General features: G+C 33.8%; 1 protein-coding gene and 2 long non-coding RNA genes across 8 annotated transcripts; 1 reads left to right on the top strand and 2 right to left on the bottom strand.

Annotated features, from left to right (window-relative positions):
* The first annotated feature begins 1,766 nt into the window (after positions 1-1,766).
* On the top strand, positions 1,767-5,764 carry LOC108840024 (CBS domain-containing protein CBSCBSPB5). The gene is made up of 15 exons (XM_018612836.2): positions 1,767-2,034; positions 2,256-2,425; positions 2,604-2,784; positions 2,878-3,010; positions 3,098-3,268; positions 3,382-3,460; positions 3,577-3,690; positions 3,849-3,915; positions 4,058-4,163; positions 4,259-4,317; positions 4,471-4,583; positions 4,677-4,798; positions 4,873-4,958; positions 5,037-5,126; positions 5,370-5,764. The coding sequence occupies exons 2-15, from the start codon at positions 2,283-2,285 to the stop codon at positions 5,547-5,549; spliced, it is 1,644 nt and encodes a 547-aa protein (XP_018468338.2). The 5' UTR covers positions 1,767-2,034; positions 2,256-2,282; the 3' UTR covers positions 5,550-5,764.
* Positions 5,765-6,123: 359 nt separating this feature from the next.
* LOC108840603 (uncharacterized) lies at positions 6,124-8,603 on the bottom strand. 6 transcript variants are annotated; one of them, XR_001947926.2, is made up of 6 exons: positions 8,447-8,603; positions 8,255-8,348; positions 8,033-8,177; positions 7,871-7,969; positions 7,487-7,684; positions 6,124-6,363 (listed from the first exon to the last, which is right to left on the bottom strand). It is a non-coding gene; the product is annotated as an uncharacterized LOC108840603 (long non-coding RNA). The 6 variants fall into 6 exon arrangements; XR_008940356.1 differs by having other exon boundaries at positions 8,033-8,190; positions 8,259-8,348; XR_001947925.2 differs by having other exon boundaries at positions 7,487-7,742; positions 8,259-8,348.
* A 2,546-nt stretch (positions 8,604-11,149) lies between these two features.
* On the bottom strand, positions 11,150-12,111 carry LOC108841342 (uncharacterized). Its single transcript, XR_008942873.1, has 2 exons — positions 11,893-12,111; positions 11,150-11,580 (listed from the first exon to the last, which is right to left on the bottom strand). It is a non-coding gene; the product is annotated as an uncharacterized LOC108841342 (long non-coding RNA).
* Positions 12,112-17,632: the final 5,521 nt, after the last annotated feature.

The raw sequence follows: 17,632 nt of genomic DNA, 5'->3' as shown, positions 1-17,632 counted from the left end.
ACTTTGTCACTGAAATAACCAAATATTTGTGTCTTTGAGCCTCCTAAACTTTTTGAATCCCCAAATAATTATCTATGCCTTCTAATGTGGTAATCCCAAGCAATCTTTGCACTTATTCGTATAGATGGTAGTATTTCATAGCTCATTTAGTGATTCAAATGTAACTCACCCTTTCTTCTTTCTCTTACAAGTAAGCATGACAAATAATTGAATATACAGACGGTGTAGTATTGTCTTGGGATGTTTTTTTTTCTTAATTTCGGGGTTTACTCAACTTTTCAATGAGATTTATTTGAGTTATTTTTATAATTAAATTTAAACACATATTTCTTTCAAATTTATTTTATTTAACATTTTAGTATTATATTCAACTTTCATAATTTGGTCTAATTCGGTGTTTTATCGTAAGTAATACGCCATTGTAGAGAGTGAAGTAGAGAGGTGTTACAAGAACTTTCTCATATAAAATAAAACAAATATATCCAAATATATACACCGCTAAAATGAAAATTTCTTCACTAAACTTCTTTAACTATGAAATTTGATTAAAAAAAACTATGAAGTTTTTGATTAACCTCAACGAGAATGAAGGTGAGTAACTTCAACCGAAAAATATAAAAATAAAATCAAATCAAAAATCTGAAAATAATATTTCATACACAATCTATAATCAAATCATTAAAATAGAAGTAAATTATAAATAAAATCTTTTTTTGAAGACATGACCAACCACTGATATTCTATAATCAAAAGACGTGAAAGCCACAAAAGGAACTGTGACTGAAAATTAAATAAATTGAGACGGTCTCGTTTGCTGTCATGAATACTAGGGGTATCAATTTGGGCAGGTTCGGTCCAACCTGCTAAATCCGTCAATATTTGAATCCGTCCCGATTCAATCCGGAAATATGTTGGACTTAGAATTCAAAGTCCATTCCGGTCTTTATAGGGTTACAAAGTTTTTTAAGTTTTTAGCTTTTCAAAAAATAATTTGTCATTATTATTTCTAGAGTTTTAATATTTATGAATTTTATAAAAAAAACATTTTGAACATTTAAAATAAAATGTAAAGTGAGTTTAAATTTTTCTTCTCTTTCAAAAATATTTTACTTTTTCGTATGCTTAAAAAAAATTATAAACTAACCGAATATAATAAAATTTAAATAATCAAATATAAATTTAAACTAAACATATAAAAGAACAAAATTTATGATAAATAAGATTAAACGTTTCAGACTTTGTATGTTGAAAAAACTATGTTATCAAAAAAAAGTTACATTTGCAAATTTTAAAATATGACATTTGTAATAATTAAACAATAAGATGCATTACCAACATTTATATTTTTATTAGAGTTTGGACTAAAAATAGTAAAATAATATGTTAATACTAATAAATATTTTGATTGCAGGAATGATAATATTTAAAGTAAAATACAAAGTTTCGGGTTTTTGGGTCGGTCCTAACCCAGACGGGTTTAAGCTCAAAATATCTAAAGCTAAAATGAGCTTAGTCTGAAAGACCCGATTTATTTTAAGCTTATAAAACTAAGACCAAACCGGGTAACTTTTAGGGTCAGGCAGATTCGGGCTGCGGGTTTGGACCATATTTGACATGTCTAATGAATACTCATATCTGTACAAAAACACTTCAGACTTATAATAAAATATTTGATAATGCAAAATGAGAAGTGTGTGTTTTATTTTCTAAACAAAAGGGGAGGAGCCAAATAAGATTAGAGGTTATTGGCAAAGGTTACTTGGGAGCTTACCCGATCCTAACTCTTGCTTTGAATAACAAACCTTTTTTTTTCTTTTTGTTTTTTTAATAAGTCAACTATTTCATTTCCTCTGGCTCTGGCTTTCCCTCTCGTTCGATTTTTTTTTCTCTCTCCAGGGTGCTCATTGATTGGCTCACCTGAAATTTTCAGTTTCCTTGAACGGCATTTCGTGGCCGATTGTGTTTTTTCTCTGGCTCAAAGCATAAGGAAATTCGAAAATTGTTGAATCGCGTCCTTGCGCACAGATAGCATTCGTATGATTATTATCTAGCTGGTTTTGTTATCTTCTGAACCGTAACATTTCGCTCTTTGGATTATTTGTGATATGATCATCACTCGTTGTGTATATTCGTTTAACGGGAATCTTTACGTATTTTTGTGGATGATGCGTGGAGTATTTTTTTTTTCTTGCTTCTGGAAAAGGACAAAATCTGCGTCTGATTTGATGATGATTGTTTGTCTGATATAAATTCAGATATTGAACGAGATCGGATCATTTGAGATGGCTAATCAAGGTGGTTCGTCAAGGAAAAGTCTATCCTTCTCTGGTCAATCATTTCAAGGGAAGAAGAAACCTCCTGAAAACAATGAAGGAGGAAGCTCTGACCTCCCACGGAGATCTCTCACCTCTTCTCGTTCTTCCATGTAATATCACCCTCGACCCAACTTCTCATTTAATGTTCCATCATATTACACATTAATTGTTATAAATGTTTAATTTTTATAAAGGGAATCTTAAGACTCGTGTTAGCTAGGCTTCTTGGTATTTATTTATTTATTTTGTTTTGTTTTGCGCAATTCCTTATTATTCATGTCGTTGTAGGAGCTTGAGTGGCGAAAGGAGTGGAGAGAGAACTGTAAAACGACTTAGATTGTGTAAGGCACTTACCGTACCGGATAGCACAACTTTACATGAAGCATGTCGGAGGATGGCTGCACGTCGTGTTGATGCGTTACTGCTCACTAATTCTAATGCTTTACTTTGTGGGATCCTTACGGACAGGGTAAAATTTTACATGACCATTTTCGCTTCAAAATATTGTTCCGTTTTTTTTTTCTTTTGCTTGAATTGATCCGTTCATTTTTATTGGTTAAAGGACATAGCAACAAGAGTTATTGCTAAAGAACTCAACCTTGAAGAAACTCCTGTTTCTAAAGTTATGACCAAGAACCCTGTCTTTGTTTTGTCCAACACCATCGCTGTGGACGCCCTTCAGAAGATGGTGCAAGGTTTTTAAATTTTTTGAAACCACACTTTTTTTTTTGCTCTCTCGTTGTTTATTTGTTTTATATAAATTCTTGAAATTTCAATTGTAGGCAAGTTTAGACATCTGCCAGTGGTGGAGAATGGGGAAGTTATTGCACTTCTTGATATAGCAAAGTGTTTATATGATGCAATTGCCCGTATGGAAAGATCAGTTGAGAAGGGTAAGGCCATCGCTGCAGCTGTTGAAGGTGTTGAAAAGAATTGGGGGACATCTATCGCTGGTATGTTACAAATATTGTCTCAAACAGATTTTAGTTCTCTACCTGCTTGAATATTGTCTTGCTTGTGTTTAAATAGAAATGACTGTGGCTGATGGTGTTTTGTTGAAATACAGGACCAAACACTTTTATGGAAACACTTAGAGAACGAATATTCAAGCCTTTGCTTTCAACTATAATTCCAGATGATACAAAGTGGGTAATTAATATCCCTTTTATATATCACATTTCATATCATTTGATCTGAATAGTTGTTTCTGTTAAAAGTAACGCAATGCTTAACGAGTTTCGTTGGTAATGAAAACATACAGAGTTTTAAAGGTCGGATTGGAAGAGACGGTGTTAGCAGTAACCATGAAGATGGTTGAATATGAGTCTAGCTCAGCCATGGTGATGGCTGAGAACAAATTAGTAGGGATTCTCACGTAAGTCTCCTGGTTGGCTTTTATTTCCATTTATCTGGATAATATATGCTTTTATTTTGTTTCTCTGTTTAAAGAAAATATGTCCCTGGATAAACTAAAATCATATCCCAAACTTTTGTTGTGGAGTTTTTCTCTTAGTTTTAATTTTTTTTTGTTAGTTCGAAGGACATCTTAATGCGGGTGATAGCCCAAAACCTTCCTCCAGAGACAACTGCTGTGGAGAAGGTAAATTTTTCTCCATAAGTTGGGTTTGTGGTAGGTTTTTCAGTTGTTACTACATTCGAATATGTGAGGAGTCATTATCTCAGTTTTGCTTAAAATGAATGTTTTTTCTAGTCTTAGTGGCTTATTTCCTATTATTCTATAGGTTATGACACAAAATCCAGAATCTGCAACAGTTGATATGGCAATTGTTGACGCCTTGCATATCATGCATAATGGAAGATTTCTTCATCTTCCTGTATTAGATAAAGGTAGCAAGATCTTCCAAAAACTGACTATGACCAATCTAAGTATGTGAAGCATAGTAATTTCAGCATTTGGGTCTAATGTTAATGCTTTAACACAGATGGAGATGTTTTCGCTGTGATTGATGTAATCCACATAACTCATGCTGCTGTTACCACGGTACATTTTTTTTATTTTCTCTTTTAAGGTTTTACAATGCACCATTGACATGAGATAAGGTTGGTAAAAAGAATCTTAGAGTAGAACGATATTTAAGAAGAGCAAAATTAGTTAAGTGTTGTGTTTTGGTTATTCTCTCACATCTTTCGGCAGGCTGGAAGTACGGCTGGAATAAATAATGAGACAGCAAACTCAATGATGCAAAACTTTTGGGATGCCGCTATGGCTTTATCTCCCAATGAAGATGGAGATGAAACAACGAGGAGGTTCTTGTTTATTTTCCTTAAAACCATTTAGCTTTTGACCACTAAGCTAGGTTCCTCAATCTGTTGTTGTTGGACGATCATTAATTTTTGCAGTGAAGACGAATCATCAATTAAACTACCTTCGGAGATTGAAGGAACAAAATCATTCTCATATCCCAACACATTTGCTTTCAAACTACAAGATAAAAAGGGAAGAATGCATAGATTTATGTGTGGTACGTTTAATCATATAACACCATATGTTCCAAAGCAGAGACATTTCATAACGGTTTTCAATTCATAATGATAGAGACACATAGTTTGGCAACTCTGATAACTGCAATACTACAACGGATGGGGGATGACATTGATCCTGACAACTTGCCTCAGATAATGGTTTGTATTTATTTGAAAGCTTTTGAAATAAGAAGAGGAAAACTATGATTTTCTTGAAATATTTTTTGTGCTATGTAGTATGAAGATGAAGACAATGACAAAGTCATTTTGGCATCCGATGGTGATCTTGTAGCTGCCGTAGAGCATGCAAAATCAATAGATTGGAAGGTAACTAAATAATTACATCATTCATTTTGTCAATCTTGTTTTGGTTTGGGTTTTAGAATATGGTAGCCAAAGCTATAACCTAATCCATACTTGGATCCGTTTAAAGAATAGTTATGGTTTCGATTCAGATTTTCGGTTATGGAAATAGTAACATTATTTTAATCTTAAGGTATATTTATTCTCTGTTAAAATTAAGTTGGTTTTGAGGTAAAGAATAAAAAAGGAATTCTAAAATTGGTGCAGGGTTTGAAATTGCACTTGGACTACGTGGAAGCGAGAGGGCATAGGAGAGGTTTAAGCACAGAGGATATGGAGTACGATAAATCAAAGTCATGGCCAGTAGCTTACAAGACAGTTGCGGCCGGGGCTGCTCTTGCCGCTGGACTTGGGGTTTTGGTATACCTTAAGCGCCATTCAAATTAACTGATTCATTTTTGGCAAGGTGCAAAGGTACTAAACGTTTTTGTCAACCAATGCTTACGCATATGATTGGGAAAGTATTATCTCCTCATTTATTCGTGCTTTTTTTAAACCTTGTTACTCATTCTTTTGTTTTTTTAACCTTACTCATTTTTTGTACATAAATAAGTAAAACACTTATCTATATTGATTATTGACAATGATTTGAGTTAGGCTGGACATTTTATACATACTCTAAATCAAACCTGAGTACGATCCAAGAAACATGAATTCCAATCAGATTTTATCTATAAAAAATATCGGAATGTGTATTGAGTTAGATCAACAGATTGGATATCCAAATCCAATCAGAATCAGGTAATACTTGATACCTGATTAGATATCTGAAATATTTATATTAACCATAAATCTTTAATAGTTTAGAGTCATTTTTTTCTTCATAGTTTAATTTACGCTAAACCTAATTTCGTTCTCCACATTGGACTTAATTGTCTTGTTTTTAATTTCTCTACCCTTTTCGATTTTACTGGAAGATACACCTTTTCATCTTTGAGTATTTGATTCCCTGCTCAATCTATACTATTAAAGCAGAATCTCTCATATGATTCTGCCCCTGACTTTTCAAAATAATTACAACCCTGTGCTATTGCCTATTTCCTTTTAGAAATAAAATAAATGTCGATCAGATTTTTTAACCAATCAAAACTCTTTTGTTTTAATGTCCTATCTATAACAAGACCAATTTAACGCCAAACTAGCCCAGTTCCAAATAGCATGTTAAGCCCATCGAGATCATCACGATAATCTAACCTTATACCTGAAAAAGAAAAGGTTTCGGGGTTAAAACTCTAAACAAACCCAATTCCATAACATAATAATTCTAAACTATAAAAACACTATGTCACTATCCACTAAATATGATGTATAAATCAATGTTCAAATGCTTATTTTTAGTTCATTCGACCTACCTATATGTTATTTCAGATATCCATTTATGTAATATTTTTTAAAAATCTATTTATATTTTAAACAAGAAGTAATTTATATATACAAAATATTTTTTAAAAATCTATTTATATTTTAAACAACAAGTAATTTATATATAGCTTGGATACAAATTCTATTGGAAGTATATTCTTTAACTCATTCCATAATTTTCGTGTTCAATTTTAAAAAATCGTAAGGTATTCCTAGATTATAGCGAGTATTCCTAATATTAACAACATAATATTCGCTATTTGATATCCTATAATAAATTTAAATCAATATATAGAAAAAGAAGATTATACATTTAGCAACAATCACGGTTCAAATATTCAATCTAATCATATTGCATGTCCAATACACTCACACAGAATATCTTGGGTTTCAAATTAGTAACTGAATTTCCTAATATTAACTAGAAAATCTCGTGAGATTTAGAGTATGCCACAAGTTTTTCCAAAAACCTAAACACTTCTCTCCCTAGCCCCTTCCTATTATAAATAACAACGCCCCTTCCTAATCAAACTCACACCGTCAAACTAACAAGTGGCTTCTAATATGTAAATCAAAACATCAACTGCTTCTAATGAAAAAGTCACCGGCATGAACGACTTGAGGCCATGGAAAAACAATTAGTTTATTCATGTGAAGGTTTTACACTATTGGAAACAAAAACATTCAACTATCAGGGGAAACTATGGAATTCATCTTGGTGGATGAGAATGTAAGCAATCCCAACTTTCTACTTATTTTTTTCAAATATGTTTTCTTTGTCGTTTATATCTTATTTATAAAACTGAAATTTAGTTAAAGTTCTAAAGAATACGGTAAGCAATATATTTTGACTATTTCAAGTAATAACACAAATCAATCAAACTACGGTTTCAGTCCTAACTACCGATAATCGCATCCATTTCTAAATTCTAAAACATTACAAATGAGTAATAGTAACTAACTGAGTAAATGCACAGAAGAAAGTTGTGTTAATAGTAGCTGTCTTGCTTCTTAATTCAAATGTACCATGTAATACGCATATTGTCCTGTCAAAGGAACATAACAGTAAGTTACTGGAATATTTAAAGATTCTTATAAAGTATAAAAAGATACTTATCTTTTTGGGTGGTAGGATTGGTTCACGTTCAATCCCTTCCTATCTGGAAGTCAAAGCATACAATCAATATTCCTTATTCATTCAACCACCTAGAACTGAAACTAAAACAAGTATGTTCATATTGTGATTTTAATTGTCAAATACAAAGCAATCACATGAGCGCTGACGAATTATAAATAAAGGGTTTATAAGAATTATTAGGATTTTTTATATTCTTAGCATTGCTAACCTTTCTACACTTCGTATAAACCTTCTTTCTTCAGCTATTTGTATCTCCATGGTGCTGCACCACCATTACATCTGAACTTTGATTGCATGTCTGATTTAACTGCAAAACAACAACTAATTTAGTAATTTTATTGTAAACTTAGTTCAAGACAAATAAATATACCAAATTTAATCGGAGGTGGTTTTGATGGTTTATATTCACTGTATTATGGCCGAATATATTAACAAAAGGTTGAGTTGTCCTTCAGGCTTAGATTTATCCGAACTTCCCTCTGAATCTAACACGGCGATGGTAATCATTTATTACCCTAAATGACGTTACTGAAAATTAATCAAAAACTCAAGAGTTTATAAAAATTATAGGAGAAGCTTTGATAATGGTTACCAACATTCTTCAGATGTTTTAAAGTCTCCAACATTTGATACAGTTGAATTCGTCTGTTTTCTTTAAAAAAATTCAGATCTAAGAAACTCTTCATCTGTGAAAAGTAAACTTTTTCATAAGGATCTGTGATAAAAAAAAAAAAACTTCAACTCTTTGTAAAAGAAATCGAAACAACTAATAAGGAATCAATACCTTTGTATTTATTAATTCTGACTTTGTCTTTCTCAAATATATGTTGTAGAACTCTGAATATCACCATCGATTTCGATTTTCATCTCATAGATTGGATCTGTTTTTTTTTCTCATTTCATTTTCTATTTTCATTTGAATTGGAAAAAGTGGCCGAATTTTTTTTGTGCTGTTGGATCCAACAAAAGCCCATATTGTTTAATAGAATGTAAATCTAACAAAGGCCCATTTCATTTACATTAATAATTAATTAAACTTAATTTAAAATTAGTTATATCTATATTATTTCATTAGTTTAAGAAACAATACATTTTATAATATAAGTAAATAAATATCCACTGATTTTAAAATTCATAAAACTTACATTAACGTTGTTAATTATAAAAGAGTTATTAGTTATAATTATTTTGAAGAAAATCAATAGGAAATTATTGTATTAAGTTTGTAATAATTTAAATTTAATAGTATTGTCTTAGTTTCAACAACTACAAGTATAAAATATATAGTTATAATATACATGTTATAAAATTGCATATATAGTTATTAATTATTACAAATTTAGAAAATTTGATTCATATATTAGTTTATTAGTTGTGATAGTAAAATTTGTCTGAGAATATACAAAAAATGAAACCAATTAATATTTGAACTCTTTCAAAACTTCTCAATTATAAATAAATACATTTATAATATATATATTATATTACATTTATATACCAATACTTATCATTCTCATTATATAAAACAACTACTACACATATAACATAAAACTCTTACTAAAAATGATATAAATATAATATGTTGAAAATATATTTCAAAATAGACAATCCCGCGCTTTGAAAGCGCGGGTCAAAACCTAGTATGTTCTTATACTCGTCGAACTTTTACTTTGAAAAAAAAAATCTTCAAATAATCCACCATAAATTTTATGTCATCATATATATCTAACTAGGGCGAGTCCGCGCTACGCGCGGGATTTGGTGTTCCGATAATATAAACATAAAATCATTGTAAATTTATCTCTATTTCAGTTGGCTGTGAATGCAAGTATGTGAAATGATTAGTTTTGTCAATACCACATCCCAAATAAATAAGCTTAAATAATATGAGGACATTCTCGGTATTGTGTATTATTGTATATTGTTATAACACTCATAAATCGATCTAATTTATATGAGATTTTGTTTCTTAAGTATTTTTATGGGTTTCGCTCTTTTGATTGGGGGTATTTAATATAGGGAGAGTGAAGTGCTTAAAATTTCAGTATTATTTGTTTTTAACAATTGTTATTGTTTTTGATATTTATGTCATTCTTGAAAATGATCGGTTAAAACCAGAAGTTAGAAACACTATTTATGTCATATTTGAAGATGACCGGCTAAAATCAGAAGATAGAAACACTTAGGGAATCTCTAACAATGATATCAAATTTGGTGTAATGTTTTGGTATCAAATTTGTTTTTGTCATTTCCAACAATAACACTAAATTCTACACCAGAAATAATATTATATTATTTGATATTTTCAATTTTAGTATTAATGTTTATATTTTTATTATATGTGATTAACAAATAATTATTTTGTGAAATTTAGATATTAAATTTTTGTACTTTGATGTTTTATAAAATTTATTTACATTTATATTTTTGTTTTAACAATATTATATTTTATGTATATATTAATAAAATATTAGTTATATTCAAAATTACAGACTATTAAATATCAAAAGCACATAACAAAATAATATATTTATTTAATAAAATTTTGTATTAGTTTGTGATATAATTTTAACTATATTATAAAATAAAATATAAAAAAATTATTTTATGTTTGATACATTTAGTAGTATTAGATTTTTAATATGCATTTTTGTTAATTATTATTCACTATTGAAAATAAAATTTAATATGATTTTATAATGTTATCCAGATTATAGTATTAATTTATCCTTTTTATAAAATACTAATTAAAATTTTATACTATTGAAGATAAAATATAAAAAGTTTATGATATTTTATTTTTTACAATATGACCAATGATAATATGTCTTTTATTTTTTCATTGGTTGATTTGTGGTTATGTAAATAATTAATGATGTTTTTGTCTAGAAAATATAAGAAATTTATGTTTTTCTTTTTCTATGTGTAAGATTTTAAAACGACTTATAAAAGAAAACGGAGAGAGTAATGTTTAGTAAGTGAATTATAGCTTTTTTTTTTGGCAACATTGAAGCTATTGTAGCTATTGTAGCTGTTGTATGCATTCATTATATTATAACTTAGTTTTTGGGGTCGTTTTGTTTTTATATATTATGTAGTCGTTTTGTTTTTATATATAATGTAATGTCACATGACCTGGTGGGATGAAGGCATCGTACTGTGAGAATCTATATATAGTATTTAATATTTCAGCTGGTTAATACGTATAAATGGCTGTGTAATAGTTATCAAAGTTCAGACAGAATAACAGAAATAGAAGCTTCAAGTGATGTATACAAACTGTGTAACTTCTTTTGATACATTGCTAGCTGTTTGAGTAAAAACAAAAAAATTGAGAATCTTGATCTACGGGGTCCTTTGTACAGTAACTTTGTTTCAACAATGTAATCCCAACAGCTCGGTCATAGATACTTTTGAATTTTAATAAGCCCAACGAAACTATTCTATGATGTGGTTTATTTGGTACGAAATCATAACTGTATATAAGTGCTTCGCATGAACCATGTATGTTAACCCTCTCTTGTTTTTCGTATACATCTTCTCAGCAGGTAATTCAGGTGTGGTAAAACTGAAATAAAGCAACTACAAACATATAATCCCACAACGTCACTAATGAAGAATATGAGACTCGAAGAATATAAACAGAAGCAAACATAAGACATTATCTCACAACCAGTGTCCAGAGCAGTCCTACCACCTTAATGAGTTCCACCACTCAGGAATCTAAAAACGTCCCTCTCATACTAAATCCATCCCTGAATAGCCTTGTTCGGGGCATTAGCGTAAGGCACATAATCTATACTCTTGGGCCAAGAGAGAGGCGTAACATATTCTTTAGGTGCTGGTATAAGGCAATATAGCTTCTCATTCTCCCTAGGTTCCTGATTTTCCCATCAAAAGAACCCGACTTCAATTGGTCTAAAAAATAAAAATAAACTCAGATCAGATCAAGAGTACAACAACAGATGAAGAGGACAAAGTGTGACGTTTCGGATTTCAATTAGCAATCGAGCCATAAGAACAGATCGACACAAGACAATAAGATCAGATATATACATGTGCTCACATTGGTAAAGATATAGTAAATATATATACTTAGTGATGTCTTCAATAAGAAGAAAAGATCAATTCCTTATGACATAATTTAACAAAGGATCCGTAAGATCAACAAAAACATATCGAGACAGGAAGTAGAAGTAGATTTGTGGGAACGAACAAATAGGAACGTACATAGATAAAAGGAATCTGGGAGATCCACTGCTATAATTGGCTAATCAGAAGATACTTCTGAAAGCTAACGGTGGCGAAGATGATTGATGATTGATGGAGGATAAGGTATTGAATGAAACGGGGGCCATGGAACTTTTCCTGTGATTGCCCAAACCGACCATTTATTTGAATACACAATTGTCAAGATCGGAAAAATTAACTTACATTTACATCCACCATGAGAGGTGTTGACATGAAGAGAATAAAAGAGTAAGAATAAGTGTTGACATGAAGTAGAATTAAGCTGGCAGACTTGAGACTTGAGTGCCAGACTTGAGTGCCAGACTTGAGAAGTAACTGCTGGACTTGAGAAGTTAGGCAGACTTGAGTGCCAGACTTGAGTGCCAGACTTGAGAAGTAACTGCTGGACTTGAGAAGTTAGGCAGACTTGAGAAATATAGCAAACAGTAACTCGCCCAAACAGTGTTTTGGAGGAAGAAGAAGCAGTGGTTGGGTTGTTTGAAATTTGAAATTCAAATTTCAGATTTAGATCTAGATCTGAGTCTATTTATATTGTATTTGTATGAACAAATTAACTTAAGGAAATATAATTCCTCACTTCTCTCTTATCTTGCAAACTCTCTCTCTCTCTCTCTCTCTCTCTCTCTTGGTTTATCACTTTGATTCTCACACTATTCTTGTTAAATCACCACAACTACTCTCTAAATTCATACATTTTATCATGGTATCAGAGCAACAAAGCTCTTGAAACCTATTTTTACTTCCGCAAACTCTGTTCTTGTTTCAATTCATCTCTGTTCTTAACTTTCTCTCTCCTGTTCTTGGTGATTTGAAAGAGAGATGGAAGAAAACAGCAACAACAACAAACATCTCAACATACCTGTGACCTTGAAAGGGATTAACTATCTCTTCTGGGCCAGGATGGTGAAGAGAGTCCTTGGAGGAAAAGGTTTATGGAAGTATGCTACAACAGCAGCAGCTCCAAAACAAAATGTCCAAGGAGAAGATGGAAAGAAGATGGTGGTAGCTGATGAAGATAAATGGGAACAAGAAGATCTCATGGTGCTTTCAGTCCTCCTTAGCTCACTTGAACCAGCAATTATGGAGTCTTACTCATACTGTGAGACTACCAAGCAACTGTGGGATACTCTCTACAAGGTTTATGGGAATGTCTCTAACCTGACCAAGGTCTTTGAAGTAAAGAAAGCCCTCAATGGTCTCAGTCAAGGAGATGTGGAGTTTCAGCCCCACTTTGGCAAGTTCAGATCTCTTTGGGCAGAGCTGGAGATATTAAGACCTCACACTGTGGACTCGGATATCCTCTTAGCCAGGCGTGAAGAAGATAAAGTCTTTGGGATGCTGCTCACACTCAACTCATCCTATGGAGGTCTCATCAAACATATCCTAAGGGCTGATAAGCTTCCTGATCTAGATGATGTTTGTGCTCAAATCCAGAAGGAAGAGGGGTCTGTAAGCCTATTTGGAAGCAAGGGAGACTTGAGCATGGCTCATCAAGCTGAAGAAGTGGTCGCCAACAAAGCTGCTTACAAACAAGAAGATAGAAAGTCCTTGATCTGTGACCACTGCAAGAAGAAGGGTCATCTAAAAGACAAGTGTTGGATCCTACATCCCCACCTGAAGCCAAACAAGTTCAAGGAGACAAGAACTCAGTACCAGGCTGCAAGAGCCAACTTCTCAGCAGATGGAGTTGAGCCAACAACTCCAAACTCAGTCTGCTCCAACAACAATCATGGTGGAGGAAGTGCTATGGCTTCAACATCAGTGTACACCACACCAAGGACCAACCTAGATGAATTCTTCAAGAAATCTGACTTGGAAACTCTCATCAAGGCCCTAAAAGAATCTGGTATCTCTAGAACCCTTGGGATCTCTCTTAATGCTTCTCACACTGCTGGTGATATTTTAAATGTTTTAAAATCAGTTAAACCTTTGATAATAGACTCTGGTGCTTCTCATCATATGATTAGTGATTTGAATCTGATTAAAAACATAGAACCGGTGATAGGTAATGTGATGATAGCAAATGGTGACAAAATCCCAATAAAAGGTGTAGGAGATCTTAGGCTATTTGATAAAGATTCTAAAGCTTTCTACATGCCTACATTTGCCTCAAACCTGTTATCTGTTAAGAGAGTCACTACTGATTTGAATTGTCAAATTACTTTCACTCCTAACAGTGTGTATTTTCAGGATATTGATTCTAGTAAGTTGCTTGGAAAAGGTGTTACCAAGGGAGACTTGTACTTGCTTGAGGATACGAGACCAACTTCTGATTTATCTAGTGCTTTTGTTTCTGTTTCTGAATTTCCTAAAGATGTAATGTGGCATGCTAGATTAGGACATCCTCACTCTCATGCTTTGAACATCATGTTGCCTAGTATTAATTTTAAAAGTGATTGTGAAGCTTGTATCTTAGGAAAACATTGTAGAAGTGTTTTTCCTAAATCCAAGACTATCTATGATAATTGCTTTGATTTAATACATTCTGATGTGTGGACTGCCCCATGTGCATCAAGAGATCATCATAAATATTTTGTGACATTCATAGATGAAAAATCTAAGTATACTTGGATCACATTGTTACAATCTAAAGATAGGGTGCTAGAAGCTTTTAAGAATTTCCAAAATTATATTACTAACCATTTCAATGTCAAGATGAAAATTCTTAGATCAGATAATGGTGGTGAATATACTAGCACAGCTTTCAAACAACACTTAGCTGCACATGGGATTATACAACAAACTAGCTGCCCTTACACTCCACAACAAAATGGTGTAGCTGAAAGAAAGAATAGACATCTTATGGAGGTGGCCAGGAGTATCATGTTTCACGCCAATGTCCCTAAAAGATTATGGGGAGATGCAGTGGTTACTGCTACTTACTTGATCAACCGCACACCTACAAGAGTCCTTCTTGATTCCACACCATATGAGGTACTAAACAAAAACAAACCATCTATAGACCATTTGCGGGTATTTGGGTGTGTGTGTTTTGTTTTTGTTCCAGGAGAGCTAAGAAACAAGCTAGAAGCTAAAAGCACAAAGGCAATGTTCATTGGCTACTCTACACATCAGAAAGGATACAAGTGCTATGTTCCAGAGACAAGGAGGGTCCTAGTATCAAAGGATGTTAAGTTCCTGGAATCAAAAGGGTATTATGCTGAAAGGAGTTGGGAAGAACTAAAGAATTTGTCTCAATCTGCCTCAGACAGAGCTAATAACCTTAGAGTTATTATGGAGAGGCTTGGAATCAGTTTACCAAACTCACCAGCCCCGGTCAAAGAGGTTCCAACACAAGCTGTAGAAGAAACAGTGGAGGATGTTGAGATCACTCATCTTGATCATGAAGGGGGTGATAGAACTGAGCAGCCTACGCAAGTTCAACCTGAAGAGAGCTCAGTATCTCATGATCTAGATGAGAGATCAGAAGCTGAGGTACAAATGGGAGAGCCGAGTGGAGTCAATGAAGCTGAACCTGAGCATATACAACCTAGAAGGAGTACACGAGTACAACCTGAGCAGATACAACCTAGAAGGAGTACAAGAGTAAGGAAACCAAGAGTATACTTCAATGCTGAGGCAGTAGCTCATCCTATCAGTGCCGTGTGCTCACTTGCACAATATCCAGAGGACCATCAAGTCTTTATCAGTGAGCTTGATCAGGAGTACATCCCAAAGACATATGAAGAGGCTATGCTACATGAAGAATGGGGAGCATCAGTTGGTGATGAGATGGGAGCTATGATCAGGAATAATACATGGTTTGAGACTGAACTTCCCAAGGGCAAGAAGGCAGTGACAAGTCGTCTCTTGTTTACCATCAAGTATGGAGCTAATGGGAAGCCAGAAAGGAGGAAAACAAGACTGGTTGCAAGGGGATATACTCAAGTGTATGGTGAAGACTACCTAGACACATTTGCACCAGTGGCCAAGCTGCATACCATAAGAGTTGTTCTATCACTTGCTGTCAACTTGGAGTGGGATCTGTGGCAGATGGATGTGAAGAATGCTTTCTTACAAGGAGAGTTGGAGGATGAAGTGTATATGAGACCACCTCCTGGCCTAGAAGACATGGTGAAACCAGGAAATGTTTTGAGACTAAAGAAAGCCATCTATGGCTTGAAACAATCTCCAAGAGCCTGGTATCACAAGCTGAGCACCACTCTCAATGGGAGAGGATTTGTAAAATCAGAGGCTGATCACACTCTCTTCACTCTAACCAGCCAGCAAGGTATTGTGGTGATCCTAGTATATGTTAATGATATTATCATCACTGGTAGCAACAAGGAAGGTATCCTCTCAACTAAATCTTTTCTTAAAAATGCCTTTGATATTAAGGATTTGGGAGAATTGAAGTACTTCCTTGGGATTGAAATATGCCGCTCTAAAGAGGGGCTCTTCTTATCTCAAAGGAAGTACACACTTGACATTTTAAATGAGGCAGGAAACCTTGGAAGTAGACAAGCCAAAACACCATTGGAAGAGGGCTACAAAGTGCTGCGAGAGGGGGAGTATGAAGCTACTCCATTCAAAGATGTCAAGAAGTATAGAAGAATGGTTGGCAAGCTCATATATCTAACCATCACCAGACCTGATGTGTGCTTTGCTGTGAATCAAGTAAGCCAACACATGGGATCTCCTAAGGTGCATCACTGGAACATGGTGGAGAGGATCTTAAGATACCTAAGAGAGGCACCTGGTCAAGGAGTATGGATGGCATGTAACAAGAGCACTGAAGTGGTTGGGTATTGTGATGCTGATTGGGCTGGAGACAGAGTTGATAGAAGATCAACCACAGGCTATTGCACCTTTATTGGAGGGAACCTGGTCACATGGAAGAGCAAGAAGCAGAAGGTGGTGTCATGTTCAAGTGCTGAGGCAGAATATAGATCAATGAGGAAGCTTACAAGTGAGCTGATATGGATCAAAGGGCTGCTGAAAGACTTGGGGATCGAGATCAACACACCAATGACTATGCACTGTGACAACCAGGCTGCAATACACATTGCATCCAACTCAGTCTTCCATGAGAGGACAAAACATATAGAAGTAGACTGCCACAAGGTGAGACAAGCAGTGGAGCAGCAAGTGATTCTTCCATGCTACACAAGAAGTGAAGACCAGCTAGCTGATATCTTCACAAAGGCAGCAAGTACTAAGGTGTGTGAGTCCATCCATCCAAGGATGGGACTCATAGATATCTCATGTCACTGATCTCTCCTCCATGAAGTGATCTACTCTTTTTCCTCGGCTTGGATTTTATCCCATTGGGTTTTGCCTAGCTAAGGTTTTAATGAGGGATTGCTTCATGGCTTCCAAGCTTGACTTGTTTCATATGGTCAAGCTTGAGGGGGAGTGTTGACATGAAGAGAATAAAAGAGTAAGAATAAGTGTTGACATGAAGTAGAATTAAGCTGGCAGACTTGAGACTTGAGTGCCAGACTTGAGTGCCAGACTTGAGAAGTAACTGCTGGACTTGAGAAGTTAGGCAGACTTGAGTGCCAGACTTGAGTGCCAGACTTGAGAAGTAACTGCTGGACTTGGGAAGTTAGGCAGACTTGAGAAATATAGCAAACAGTAACTCGCCCAAACAGTGTTTTGGAGGAAGAAGAAGCAGTGGTTGGGTTGTTTGAAATTTGAAATTCAAATTTCAGATTTAGATCTAGATCTGAGTCTATTTATATTGTATTTGTATGAACAAATTAACTTAAGGAAATAT

The sequence above is a fragment of the Raphanus sativus genome, chromosome 2 (genome assembly GCF_000801105.2).
Source record: "Raphanus sativus cultivar WK10039 chromosome 2, ASM80110v3, whole genome shotgun sequence".
NCBI lineage: Eukaryota > Viridiplantae > Streptophyta > Magnoliopsida > Brassicales > Brassicaceae > Raphanus > Raphanus sativus.
The sequence above is the reverse complement of the archived record's forward strand: the minus strand, read 5'-3'. Positions and strand labels throughout refer to the sequence as shown.